At 42.3% G+C, this 14,765-nt stretch overlaps 1 protein-coding gene across 2 annotated transcripts in view; it reads right to left on the reverse strand.

Annotated features, from left to right (window-relative positions):
- cacna2d2a (calcium channel, voltage-dependent, alpha 2/delta subunit 2a) overlaps positions 1-14,765 on the reverse strand; it is a 141,474-nt gene that overhangs the window by 18,006 nt on the left and 108,703 nt on the right. For both annotated transcript variants that reach the window (XM_068712219.1, XM_068712218.1), the window contains 6 exons: positions 9,569-9,619; positions 9,101-9,200; positions 7,517-7,678; positions 5,916-6,026; positions 4,676-4,754; positions 1,427-1,476 (listed from right to left, as the gene is read on the reverse strand). In XM_068712219.1, the coding sequence (XP_068568320.1) occupies positions 1,427-1,476; positions 4,676-4,754; positions 5,916-6,026; positions 7,517-7,678; positions 9,101-9,200; positions 9,569-9,619 (553 nt within the window). The remainder of the gene's footprint in view (positions 1-1,426; positions 1,477-4,675; positions 4,755-5,915; positions 6,027-7,516; positions 7,679-9,100; positions 9,201-9,568; positions 9,620-14,765) is intronic.

The following is a 14,765-nucleotide window of genomic DNA, read 5'->3' on the forward strand; positions in this document are numbered from 1 at the left end:
AGATAAGTGGACAGCCGCTCTCTCGGGGTCAAATTTCCATCATTTTGCGCCAAAAAAAACTGAAACCGCAAATTTCTGACCCTTGTGTCTACCCTCAATAGAGAAAAGGGGCTCCCTGTAGAAGCACACAGCTATTTCGGTATTATGCTTTTGACCATTTGTTTTTCCATCGCCTGAACAGTGAGGTGCTGACAGGCGTAACCTATTCTATTATTAGCTCAATAAAAGTCCGGTTTAACGCGCCACAGGGAGATATTCCATCAGGGCGATGACAGCCAGACCTTTTCACGGGATAGAGGGAAAATTTTCCGCCTGGCTAGAACAATCTAGGAAACATAAAAAGCCGGCAACTGGAGATGTGGTCCAGAGGAACCGGAGCCACATAGACTCCAGCAACATCCCTACGCGTTGATTAAATGCTATTGTCTCTCTGGGTATCGTGACAACCATGATTGCAGACAGGGACTCTTCCAAAGACAAACATCCTAGTTAAAGCCCTATTGTTGGTCCACTGAGAGATCTACACAAAGAAGCCAGAATGGATGACACCAGTCACTATAACTACAGTCTATTAACTACGCAGACACACAAAACATTGACATTCATTTTCAAGACTATTCCACTCTTCCTACATAATCGCATGAGTCAGGACAGTTTGAATAATAATATCCTTGCCATCTATGGTCCATCTGTTATTTGAATGTTGCCATCTTAGTCAAGTGAGACTATGTGATGAGTGTGTGATGTTGAAGGGCAGAGTGTGATTAAATAATGTGTCTTCTGGGCCTATACAGAGAGCTGTAGTCACCCACCTTCAGAAAACCTAATAGAGTAAGTGGCAGTTCTCGGAATATAAATATGCTGGAGTTAATGGAACAGCTGACAGTAATTCTAGGGCCTGAACGCTCACCGGGTCGGAGGGGGGGGGGGGGGGGGGGAGGGGGAGGAGGGATGTGCTGTAACTCCCCACCTCCAGCAACTGAGTCAATTTCTACAGCTGGAATGAGGTTATCCCAAGGGCCTCCAGAAGCTCGTAGTGCCTCAAGCAAGAGTGGGGGGGGTAGCAGGACCCTGGGTGTGTGAGGATCCTAAGGTGTGTGTGTGTGTGTGTGTGTGTGTGTGTGTGAAAGACAGTGTGATAGAAAAAGAGCAAGAGATCTGAAAGCCTTTACTTCAGAGCGTCCAGAAACATTCTCAGAGAGTCCACAACCCTATTCGTTATCACTCCATCTCCAACTCTGTCACTTCCCTTTCTGCAGTTGTCCAGCTGCATCGTCTTCTGTCCGTTTGTTATGGAATACTTATCTTACAATCTGTATAATCATCGTCAAATGAAGGAGAACTGGACTAGCTTCTCGCTTATCTTCTTTTTTTTTTTTTTTTTTGTGGATTCATAAATGTGCATTCAGTATCCCGTATACCTTACCTGCGTGTTGATTCTGATGGCTCCAATTGATGGAATTTCAAAGTAGTAACCTAAAGATGAAGAGGAGAAAATCAATACACTTTTCCAACAGAACGCTTTGCATACAGCCTGCGTCACGGTGCCCGTCTGCGTCACATTCTGCCCCCTTTTTAAAGATTGAAACAGTCACAGCGTGTACAAAAGCGATCCATTTGTAGATTGGAGTCTAATCTCCACCGTGCTATTAGGTACACGTAATGCCATCATCTCCAGCTGATGGTGTCGGGCCAAGCAGGCATGGTAGAGCTTGTGGCCATTGACCTCTCTACACTCATGGTTGTGCTGCAGGATGTAAATGTGGAAGCTCGTTGGGAATGCTGAGCCCCAGGCACCGCTGCTGCTGATTAGGAATGAAGGAAAATGACCGACTGGGTCAATAACCACGCCGCTCCCCAAGCTATTAAAGCCATGAGTGTTTATACAAAGAGCGGTGAAATGGAGACAGCATCCCCAGAATGTTAAAAAGGCTGAGATGACTCTCATTATTTTTGTCACATTATGCACTGTGCCACAGTGGTTTGTGTCGAGATTTGCCTTCTCCGTCTCATTCATTTGCACATTTGAGCATGCCGACATTATGCCCATACATACGCATCGTCTGCACACGCGGGGCACACATACTTATAATTATAATTTTGTTCAGAGCAGTAGTTTATCCCAGTGCTTTTGGCAGTGTTCCAGAGAGGTGGTATCTGTGGGTGTAGGGCAACGCTCAGCGAGACGTGAAGAGGGTAAGATATGGGTGCAAACTAAAAAAGTAAGACTGTAATGTAGATCTCCTCAACAAACGTCTGCTGTTTGAGGGGAAAAAAAATGAATTAAAGCGACGTTTCTATCGGCAATTAATTATGGTGATATTTTACATTTGGATGCAAGATCATTCACTTTGAAAATGTTGGATTCGGTGTATCGTGCTGCGTTTGATTTGAGAGAGATGTTCCCTTATCTATGTTCCCTACTGACACCAATAATTGTAGCTGCAACCTCCTATCTTGCAGACAAATTAAGCACCTATCCCTGGAAACCGCAACGTTTTTGGACCTTCAGGTAAGCTACTGAGCTACTTTATAAACTAGATTATTCTATAAGCATGCAAGACGTTAAAAACAGGATTAAGGATCATTTGAGCACTGAATTATCCTGATAATGATCAACATTATTTGATTGATTGGTTTGTCGTCTCTTTATGTACGTTATGATTTTATGTTGTTTTTAAAAAAAATTCAGTTTTCTGTCTTTTTATGTTGTGAAACTTTAACGCCGCAATCTTGGTCAGGACCCCCTGACAAAAGAGATTCAACATCTCAATGGAAGTCTCTTGGCAAAATAATGGTTAATAAAAATAAAACATAAAATAAAGGGTATGCTGTTTTCAGTATGACTATGTATTTTTCGTCCTAGGTAGACCAGAATACACTACTTCATATACATATTCAATATTCGTATTTGTTGACACCATAAAAACTGCTGTAATTGCATCCAATAAACCTCCAACCATGCTTCTTTATGGATACCCATCTTGAAGTTATGGGATGTTTTGTCCCTTCTTTTGGATTATAAACAGCACTTTTGTGGCAGTATGAGGATATTGTATTTGCTTTCACCTATTTTCTTTTAAGACAACTCTCCTTTCCATTCCATTTTCTTTTTTTTTTTGCACTGTGTGCGAGCGTGGAGAAATGGTTCCATTGTGCTCAGAGTCACAGAGAGGTTACTTTCTTCTTAAAATGGGATTGAAGCTCAAGTGAGACAACAGCTAGCATCTCCAAGTGGCCTAGTTGTGTGTTTTTGTGCTTGTGTGCGTTACTGCGTTTTGACAAATGTGTGTGACACGGGTGAAGGGTTAGGGCCTGTGAAAGTGTCAGGGAGCTGGCTCTGTTGGAGTGAGATACCAAAAGAGTAATAAGTGCTGAAGATATGAGAGGACAGCTCCATTGAGGGTGGTGTGTCAACAGTATTGTCTCATGTTGGCATAGACTTTAGTACCACGGTAATCACTACAGTCGCGAACAGCAGAGAGCATGTTGGCACAGAGGCGTAATCCTGGACTTTCCCCTGCCTGACAGGGAGATGGCACGGTAATCATCTTGCAACCAGACTCCTCCTGCTAATTAATAACAACTTATGGGAAGATACTTCTGAAGCACTCGGCTCCACTGGCAATAAGCTAATCAGCAGCAGCAGTTAGCCGAGGCTTCACACAGGCGACTAAAGGCCTTATGAAGGAGCAGCTTCAGATAAACTGAAACACTGAGAAAACAATATTAAATCAAGGCCCAAAAAGAGAAGAGGAGAAGAGGGGGGGGGGGGGGGATTAAAAAAATATAACTGTGTTCCAAACTGAGCACAGAAACAGCAGTCTGAGTTAGGTTGGGATTTAATGTGGTGAGTCAAGATGAGATTCAAGCAGACAATGTAGCTAACAGGAAGAGCGGCTGAATCATATGGGTTGTCAGAGGCAGAGCTGCCTGTTTGCTGGGTTATTTTAGGAACTGTGGCTGCTTTGGATGAATAAAATATTATGTTGAAAATCATGTGCGGCAAGACAAATCTTAGTGATGGTGGGTTTGTAATGGGGCAAGCAGGTTTAAATATTAAATTGAATTCTATCAATATGTATCCGAAAACAGTTAAAGAGTAACTTGACACCAAGCTAGTGTGTTTCTGGACTTTTCTGGTTTAAAAGATTCAAGTGTGTTTCACATCTGACCACAGAGGGCATCCCTGAGAGGCATGGTCAGAGGTGGGCGTTAAATGTAAAACCACATCCAACAGTGATGTCACAGGGTCCTAGCAAAAAACTAAATGTGAGGGGGCTATTAGTCACACTTTTAGTTATAAAGTAAGCAGTGCGACCTCACAGCAAGAGGGACGGGAGTCAGACTGACTCAACAGAACCACAACACATTCCTTTGTAGTTCTTTTGTTGAATGACTGGGCTTTGCATTTCCCACTTGAGAATGACTTGACCCTGAGACAATGCCATTCACAATAATGCTTCAAACAAGTGTTTCCTTTAATGATGTATTGCTCAGGGGTACCCAGTAGATGATGAATACGATGGAAAAAATGTGTCCATCTATAAAATCTATATCAATGTGGACACAAGGAGGCAGCGATCAAACCACTAACCCTGCACCAACCCATATTTCTCTTTTACATGTACATACAAACATAATGCTTTGATAAAAAAACACCTTATCCATATACCTTTATTGGCACAAGCTATCCACTGCAAAGGGGTGACATCATAATTATGCTGACCAACAGAGAAGGTGAAGACACGAACCTGGATCGAGGGGGAAAAAAAAGAATGAAAAGAAGTCAACGTCAGAATAAATAGCCAAAAAAACAAACTTCCTGCAGAGACAGCTAGTAGAGCAAACACAAGACCACTCAAACGTTCTTCTGGATGGCAATAAGGTCACTGTCATGTGACAACTACAATGCACAAATCTTAGATTAGCCTCCCAGTCAACTCACACAAATGTCACCAACACGAGGATAGAGAGTTGTCAAACTGCAGATTATTCCTGTGTGACAGCAGCCCTCATGAGGCAACAGAATAGTAACGGGTGTAAGAATAAATATTGGAGGCCTGTTAAGTGGAGAAAGGAGGGTGGAAGTGAAAGCAACGCCGGAACAAAGACACAAACTGAGTATCTATTGGCTGTAATTTTATATGCTCTGATGATAAAGTGGCTAATTAGTCAGCAGGTCAGAGCTGTTAACACCAGCAGCACAACAAAAGAGACCGAAGAGGAGAGAGAGAGAGAGAGAGAGACAGAGAGAAACAGACAGGGAGAGATGGAATGAGAGAGTTGAAGAAAGGTCAAATGGATGAATCACAAGAGGAAAAAAAAAAAAAATCAAAACAGAGAGAAAGAGATGGAAGCTAAGCTAACCCAGCTAGGACCTGAGGCTACTCCACTACCCAGCCTACTGCTGGCTGTCTGATGCCCGGTTGCAGTAAAATAAGATGGATGAAAGCAGCGGGAGGTCGGTGACTTTTGAGCCCACGTCTTCACAGAGAACCTGGCTCCATCGTTCATCGTTCAAGATGATGGACATTGTTTTCCTCATGTTGCATTTTTGTTAATGTGAAGACGTCGGCCATATTATCTGCCCAGAGAATTGTTTTTGTTGCTGCCGTTTACATTCCTTACGATGCAAATTCGAAAGAATGCACGACAGGAATGTACTACCGGTTTGTTTATCGTGCGTTTGTTGTGTTGCAAATGGGCTACAACTGAATTTTGTTGTGCATCCCGGCGTTGCATCGTGACAATAAATGATCCTTGAAACCTTGAATAATGAGACAATGCCAGCAGAACACGGTGGGAGACGGGGAAGGAAAAGACAGCTAAGACAGTTTCTGGACATGCATGATCCCTTGGGATGGCAGAGTGATGTAGACGAACAGATAACAGCCTTATTGGGACAGACTCACTGTTTTGTTGGGCCAGTTGTACTTCTCAAAGATTTCCTGTGCACGATCCTCCCCGCCATCTGTAAACATCATTATCATCTTATTGCAGTTGGCCCTCGGGGCACTGCTCTCCTGTGGCAGATGAAGAGAGAAGAGCAAAGAAAGAGGCAGCGAGACAGGTTAGGGAATATGCAAGAATGAAAGAGGAATGTGATCATGCTAACACATCATTTAAAAACGGTCTGGTATTGTGATAAATATGTCAAAGAAGCAAAATGCAAGTTAACACAATGCATTTATTGCTAAGAGTCACCTGTTGCTACTTATTTTTATTTTATATGTTTCCTTTTCTATTTTTTTGACACCATGTGTTTAGTAATGTCTGCTCTTTAACTGGTTACCATGTCCCAAAACCAGTTTTTTTAAAATCATTAAATACTCAAATATCACAATAAATGTACTGTATTATTATATTTAATGCTGCAGGTTAACTTGGTAAATTAAAATTTTCAGTGTAGGATGAAAGATATCAATGTCTGTCCTGGAAATCTTTGTTAATGAAACATTATTAACATCATCATGTAATGAGCACATGGAAGGGAGGGATTCTCACATACTATATTTTGTTTGCAATAAACTTGTATTCTTTGCTTTTCATCATACAGTTACACATTTACTGGTTGGTTCCTTCCTTATATTATCATCATTTTAGGATTTCATTTGGAGTACACAACATTACTCTAGCGGTACATTTGATTTAAGCATTATATGCTCAAAGCCAGGCACCAAATTTTAGCATTCAGCTTTGATACAAACTTCCCCCGCCTGCTTGCACAGCAGCTGCCATTAATATGCAAGCCAGTGGCATGTCAATCTGACAAGATTCTAATAAAGATAAATAATATTGCTACAATTACATATTTTTATTGTGCTTCTGCCACCAATCACGAAAGCGAGTCTGCCACAGACAGCGATTAAACAGGCCTTTTTATTTCTCATTCTGCTGGCAAGAGAAGGTGTGTGTGTGTGTGTGTGTGTGTGTGTGTGTGTGTGTGTGTGTGTGTGTGTGTGTGTGTGTGTGTGTGTGTGTGTGTGTGGGGGGGGGGGGGGGGGGGGGGGGCAGCTGGCACTTGGCTCTGTGCCTCCAAGCCCACCAGAGGAATATAAAGTGTCTGTGGCTGATCTCCTCTGGGCCGCGCTGAGCGCTCATCAATCATCCCATCAGAGCCCATTAGGGTGGCAGCCTCTTAAAATACACAGCAGCATACGGAGCTGAGGCAGCACCTGTGTCGAGAGCACGTGGACGCCTGCTGCTGTCAGACCTCACCGCGGTGCTGGCTGCCGCAAACGTTAGTGTCACTCCGTCGCAACAGCAGTTATTATCAGACCTACATTCGACAATGACAGAACTCTGGAAATGTCTTATACAAACCTGGACTGCTCACTGTCGCCACTGTTTTATCACTGCTAATTCAGTTTTTTTTTTTTTAACTGGATCTGACAGGGTGTATAATAACATGATGGAGCTTTAGTACGTAGTTCCAGCGACTTTCTGTAGGCACACAGACAGACATTCACCCCTTGCGTCTGCCCATCCCTGAAAAAGGCTTCTTGGCTCTTACATTGAGAAGCTGTTCAAAGGCAAATGTGAAGCCAGATTTATAATCTGTGGTTCCTTTGGCTTGCATATGCATGACGGCCTCCTTGAAGATCTTCTTGTTCCGAACATTGGCTTGGACTAAAGTCCTGAAGCACGGAACAACAGCGTCGGCCTTCTCATTGAACTAGAAGGGGAGATACAAAAACTCACATGAGCATACTGTATATACGTACTTGCTTTTTTAGATACAAAAAAAAAATGAAATAAATGGTGTCCAACTGTTGTAAGACTGCGTATCCATGTGTGTTTCTGTTTGTTCATGGCAGCAGGATGCAGACGTGGGAGTGCGCAGATGTGAGCTGCCCTTCTACTCTCTGGCTGGCAGTAAACACTGGTAATTACAACTTTCCACACAAAGAACAGGTGCACCTGAAACACCAGTGCAAACCACTGAACAGAAACCCAGCCAAGGTAATATCATCTGTCTCATCTCATCCACCGAATTAGCCTAAAACTGTGTGTGTGTGTGTGTGTGTGTGTGTGTGTGTGTGTGTGTAGGTTTGCGTGTGCGTTCGCAGCATATATTTTCCTGCTTGTGTGCAGTCTCTATGCGTGATTACATTAGCAGCGATGTCTGTAATAGAAGGTTTCAAATGCTGTTTGTTCTTGAAGGTCAACTTCAAAATCAATTGACATTTTCAGGACAGATTGGTGTAAAACATTACGTGTGAGAAAAGCTGACATTTCTCATCGGTCGGTGTTGTGGCCATATTTAAATTGTCAGACATCGAGATCAAACACAAAAGTATTCGGAGCCACATGTTCCACATTAATCACTGTGTCACTTCTTAATATCACATTTCTTGTGTCTTAAAATGTTGGGACAGTAGCTGTGAAAATATATTAAGAAAATCAACTATCTATATGAATAAAAAGCTCCTAAGAAACAAAGTTGGTGCTATTTTAACTAATTGTGTCGCCATTTCAGAAGTGAGACTACAGTTTCATAAAGGAAAAGTGCTGAAGCATGGTGGTACCAAAGTAATGATTTTTAATGATTGGTTATTTATGTCTTTTGCAAATAATTCACCGCCAGCCTTTCTTTATAAGGTGAAATCAGATGCGTCCCCCCCCCCCCCAGATTACCATGCTCATTTCTTGCTCTTAGCGCTGGGATTTAGAGGCATACAGTGGCTAAGAGCAATGGATTATGAGGGATTACGGAAGCAAGTCTCCAAACAGAGCCACCGCCACACACACAGCATGTGGTTGTGCCCGTGTGCCTTATCTGTCCTGCAATATAGCATAACGTTAATGTTTCCCTAAACATAAGTCCTAATAGAAAACTTGGTAATCAGCAGAGAGGGAAAGAAAGACGGGCGCAATCCCACACGGACAACGGTGGTGCAGGAAAAGTAAATACACTATAATGAGGGAAGTGCAGTGTTTCCACTGAAAGCAAACAACAGGGAGGAGTTTGAGCGCTCAGCGACTCCCTGCTTGATTACCACCTGCCTAATGACTACAACAAATATTTGCGTTATTGGTGCTTTCAGGAGTTATTTGTATGGTTCATTTGCGCATCACGATGCAAACGTCTACTTACCCTGGCCACATTCACATAGTCGTCATCTGACAGAGTTTCCAGCATCTTCTCTACAGAGGTTTTCATCAGCTTCAGAGTGAGACCACTAACACTTCCACTCCTGCAGAAAAGATGCAGTGAAGCACTTACAGATCAGTTGTGAGAAGACAGGTCTTAATCCTGCTCGTGTCCATTTTTCCTAATTTGTGAAGGAACGGTTTAACAGTTTCATCTTCTCACTAGTCCTTTCATGTTCAGGCATGCATTCAAAATCACCTCTGCGTGTTTCAGAAGGTGATACAATGGCAAATGGACTTCCAACTAAAGGTAGGAAAATGAGCAGCGTTTGCCTTCGTCTAACTTTAAGCTTTTCTGAGACCAACAGGTGGCACTAGCGCCCTTTGAAGGAGACATCCACCCCCACTCGGGGGGGGGGGGGGATGTTGAAAGAGGTGGCAGTTAAGAGAGACTGAGGAGTAAGAAACTCACACGTCCACAATGATGATCATGTCCTTTGGAGACGATGCACCCTGGATATACCTGTACAAAAGACACAAAGAATGGACTTTAATTTGTTCCTATAATCTTTGAGAATTGCTATAAAGAAAGGAGCGAAAGTCACAATGAGCTGAGCCATGATAATATGGAGCGACCATAGCTGAGCCCACTTAAGCCACAGAATACTGAAAAGGCTTATGTGCTTAGAAGAGTTAATAAGTTGTGTTATATACTTCAGTGTTGGCTCCAGCTTCTGTCGGCCGACTTCAACAGAGATACTCCTCTTTACTGAATAACAATGCCCACTCTAAATAATTACTGCATAAGCCAAAGTAATTGCTAGTTTATGGTCTAAGTATATAATAACACATTTACTAAAAGAGGCCTGCGCTGAGCTGTACAACATCCTAAGCGCGCAAGCCACCACTGTAAAGCCTGGAACTGAATCTAAAAGGAGCAGAACTTAACATCTTGTGTCTAAACAGAGGATTCATTCAATTGTTCATCAGTGCCAAAAACCTAATTACTATTTTTACAAGGGCTAAGATTATTATTCTTTTTTTTGTTGCTAAAATGTGTTAAAACAGGTTTTTGAAATTGAAATATTACCATTTGGATAAATATATATCTGAGATCTTGTGTAAATTAGCTCATTTCTTCTTTCTTTAGAAAAAAAAATGACATTTTTTATCAGTACAGGATAAGCTGTGCTGGAGACCTTATTACGTTTTCTTTAAAAACCTGCCAATAAGTTGACACACTATTTCCAATAGCAATCTACATATATTTAAAAAATGTCTTCCCAAATCAAATGTCCCTTTTTGTTGTAGTGAAATGACTACCTTACTCTGCCTTACTTGTTTAGGATACTGATAATAATTTCAAGATAAGGAACATTTGAAATTATTTAAAGACAACAAATATATTTATTTTAGGACTTAAAATGAACATTAATGACTTATAAAAATGGAATGTTTGCAGTCACACTACAGTGACTTATACAGTCTATGCTTTATATTCAGACACTTGAAATCAATATGAACTTGTCAAGGAGCCTGAGTGGTGTTGTGGAGATCCTCTACTGTGCTAAGTCCAGTCAGTAAAATAAGATAGCGGATGTTCTGTTATGACTCATCAGTCGGACGTCTACCAAATGATTTACTCTGGCGGCCCCTTTGTTGGGGGGGGAGGCCCCGAGTTATGACCATTACACTTCTGCTGCAAAGTGGACTCCTAAAATACGGCTGTTCTCCGTGCGTGTCAACCTCAGCACAGCGTTGGCCCACAAGGCAGAGCCGGCACTGAACTTTCAAGGCCAGACAACTTGTGTCCTGGAAGCAGCACACACATAACATCTGTCCATGGTTGATAGAGGGTGACACACAGAGGAAAATCAAAAATTCCTTCATTCTGTTCCAGTGGCAATTAAATTCACATTCACCCCTGACACAAAGAGAGCGGAGATTGATGGACATTGTATGACATCAATTCTATGGCATACTGGGAAGGGGGATTTCAAATGTGAGTATTCTGAGGAGTGAGCAGGCAAGCAGTTAGCAGCCTTCTTAGGCAGAAGCAGAGTAATCATCAGGGGTCTCTTTCTGCTGATTATCAGCCGTTCCGCTGAGCGTGGAGAGAAGCCAGCTGCCTGTGGGCCAGAGAGGCTCTTTTTTTATGCTCGGCCAAGCTGATATGGAGGTAGAGCAACAGAGCCCCGGTAGGCTTCGCCACTGCTCCCACAAGTCTCACCGCTCCCACTCACTGGCAGGAGCCACTCTAACCTGCAGCATGACCTCTGACCCGCGTTGAAGTGACGTCCCTCAGCACGCTGCCTGGGCTGCTCAAATCCGATTTTTTCAGACACAACTTGGGCCCCACTCTACTGAAAAGCTGCCTGAAACCCCCAGATGGAACAGAGACTCGGCACCAGCACTGCATCGCAAGAGGTCGATTAATTGAGCATGCCCAGAGTGAACATGGGCAAACTGTGTGTGTGTGTGTGTGTGTGTGTGTGTGTGTGTGTGTGTGTGTGACTGTGAGGGAGAGAGAGAGAGAGGGAGAGAGGGAGAATCCAATTATTTTCAATAATAAAGAATGCCACATCAAAGGTAGAACTTCCGCAGCTCTCCAACTGTGTGGCGTATGAAATCAGGTCTGGAACCATGAGGCATATTGGCATGCATGACTTTTATCAATTTAATTACTGAAATCTTAATTTGAGGGAGTGAGAGGGAGTGGGGGGGAGAGCTAAGACTCCACACAGTGGCTGCTTCTTTCTCTAAAGCGGATGGGGTTTGTGAAAGCGATCATCGATGCAGGACGAAAACTCTGTCAAAATGTGGCCCACGTCTTTACTCCCCCAGGCTCATGGACGGAGACACCCCTACTGGAGATTGAAGGAGGGTCATTTGGTGACGGCTGATGCCTGCAGACCAACTGCAGGATTTCATTAACTTCTCTGGTCAGTCTATTTCTCATGGAGACGAAGAGTCCTTTAATGGGACTTCCAAGTTCTTTTTTGAAAGGGCTAAATGTTAATTAGAAGGCAATGCAGAGTTTTATTACCAGTAGTCATTATAGGTCATCTTCCACAGCCCCAATGTAAAATCTCACAATGGAGAACTGTGCAAGCTTTGGCCCTAAAATCTGTGGAGAAAATATCACTTTCAAGAAGATCATTTCTTTCCAACTGTGAAAGAGGCAGCATTGATCAGCAGTAATGGGGTTTAGGAGGAATGTGTGAGCAGTGATGGAGTAGACAGGAGTAACACATGAGCCATGATAGCGTCACTCAACACTGAAGCTATAGTGCTGCCATGGCTGATTTTCCCCACAGATTGTCTTGGTGTATCAGCACTCGCTCTCTTTCTCCCCTTTTTTCCATTGCCTAAAGCACAATTGAATTTTCTCCTTGCCTCTGAGCAGAGAACATCAGGATCAGAGAGAGCGAGAGGAAGTCAAGGATTTTCGGTCTCCAGGCTGATATGCGGTTCTACGGTTCTGACAGATAAAAATCACGAATTGAGGCCGATATCAGTGTATAATTCTCCACATTTTGACTCATGGATCCAGATGTGTTTTTTCTGCATGGATTCCAGTCAGTAATTACCTCTCAGCTTCTGCCCACTGATGCCATTCTTTCCCTGTCATTACCCAGTCTCCTGCGTGCCAAGGCCAGGTGACAAGCAGATGGGCCTGGCTGGTGCTGAACTGAGCCCTGTCGCCCATTCTGTTCCACCACGACACAACCATCAGCAATCAGACACAACACATCAGCCTATGGCCTCTCTGTCCGCTCACTCAAAGTTATTGGTAGAAAACCCACCGGTGCTGAATCATAACTAGTGAAAGCACTTTACTTCAGACATTACCATTGTATTTACATATGACTTTTACTATGTGGGCAACTCATTAAAAAAGATAAGCTAATGTGAAAGCTTCTGAGTCCAACTGTATGCGATTTAATTCTACCTGTTTATACCTGTCCGTCACGTACAGGTATTCAAGTGAAAGCTCACATCTCAAATACAAGTTCGGACGTGGCTACTTTGTTGGCCATGCGAATCTGTCTTAGTGGTGAACAAGCCAGTTTCAGACAAGATCCAGCTACAAATACACATACAAACTAAATGTGGTTACTTTGTACATATAAGTACATAAACCACAATAAATACAATAACACCTGAAAGCCTCTAAGAACGCAAAATGGCCAGGCTTCTGAATATTAAAGAGACCATGACATGTTGTAATGTGGTACTAACATATTCATATTATTTTAACTGGCACTATACATTTAAATGAACCAATCAATCACATAGTGACCTTATGTTTTTTTTCAGCTGATCAGGTCTTATTATTTTTGTTGCAACGGTAAAAAAAAAAAAGCACTGTGACATTAATTATTAAAGTAAATGATCAAGCAAACAAATGACAAAGCTTTTCTTTCTTTCCTGTTTTGTATTGTTGTAATTTGATTTGGAAAAAAAATCAATACGTAGAGATCAATTTCGGCTCTGAGTGCCTGTGATGAGAATTTTTGACAAAATGTTGACATCTTATAAACTGACATATTATTATTATCAAAAAGGCAATTCACAAATATTGTAAAAATGGAAATAATCACTGAGTAAAGGTTAGAGGTGTGCAATACATCACACATTTCTATCAGAAGGAATTTCAGATGCAGTAAACACATAATTGCCTGGGGTCAAGTGGCCAATCCTTTTATTTTATTTTTAATTGTTTGATATATCATTAAGCCAGCGACAGGCAGCGACTTGTATGCCCATAAAAAAAAAACCCTGGAAAGCCATAATGTACATCATGGATGTCACGATATAAACATGATCATACCATTACAATATGTACAATCAAGATAACTTGTGTGCGAGGAAGACGTGCTCTTTACGCTGAGGTGGAAGGAGGTCTCGCTCTAAATGAGAGGAGATTAAAACAGCAACGTTCGCAGCCACCGCATCCTTACAGCGCGCCACCACCCGCCGTCAATCTAAAAGAAATGCATTAGACGAGCAACGAACACAATGACATCTTCTGCATTGTGTTGATTGTATTTTTGCTCCTTCTGCAGCAGTCTGGTAAAGGAGTCTCATTGGAATTCATGAAATACTTTTATCATGGCGCACCGCTGTAAAATCAATACATTAACTGTGCCGGGGGGGGGGGGGGGGGCTAACTCTCTCAGGAGATTGTGTTTATGCACCCTGACCCATTCCACAAAGTGTTGCGCATTACATTTAAATTGGAGGAATTATCTACTACATACATTTCAGACACATGCAATAGATACAGGGAGCATGATACATGGAGTGGCTTGGGCTCATTTTAATGTGTGACAGTAAGTGTGCAGGAAAAGCTTACTGTATGTTTGGAGTTGTGTGTCGTGTTTCATTATTTATTTATTTTTTTTGTTAGGAACAATTTTCATTGTACAGAGCATAATAATAATGAGTGGGATGTATATACAGTACCATGTGTATTGTATCTGTTCTCCACACAGTATGAGCTCTGATATGCATCCATCATGTACAGTAGATGTAAGCAGCGTAACCACAGAATAATGGGAGGACTGTATATAACTGTATATGAGTGTGTGTGTGTGTGTATGTGTGTGTATAGGTGTGTTTGTGTGCATGCTCCCATGTGTGCGTGGATTTGTGTTGTGCTGATG

The sequence above is a fragment of the Cebidichthys violaceus genome, unplaced genomic scaffold (genome assembly GCF_023349555.1).
Source record: "Cebidichthys violaceus isolate CVI_PGR_0920_01 unplaced genomic scaffold, fCebVio1.0.p SCAF_17, whole genome shotgun sequence".
NCBI lineage: Eukaryota > Metazoa > Chordata > Actinopteri > Perciformes > Stichaeidae > Cebidichthys > Cebidichthys violaceus.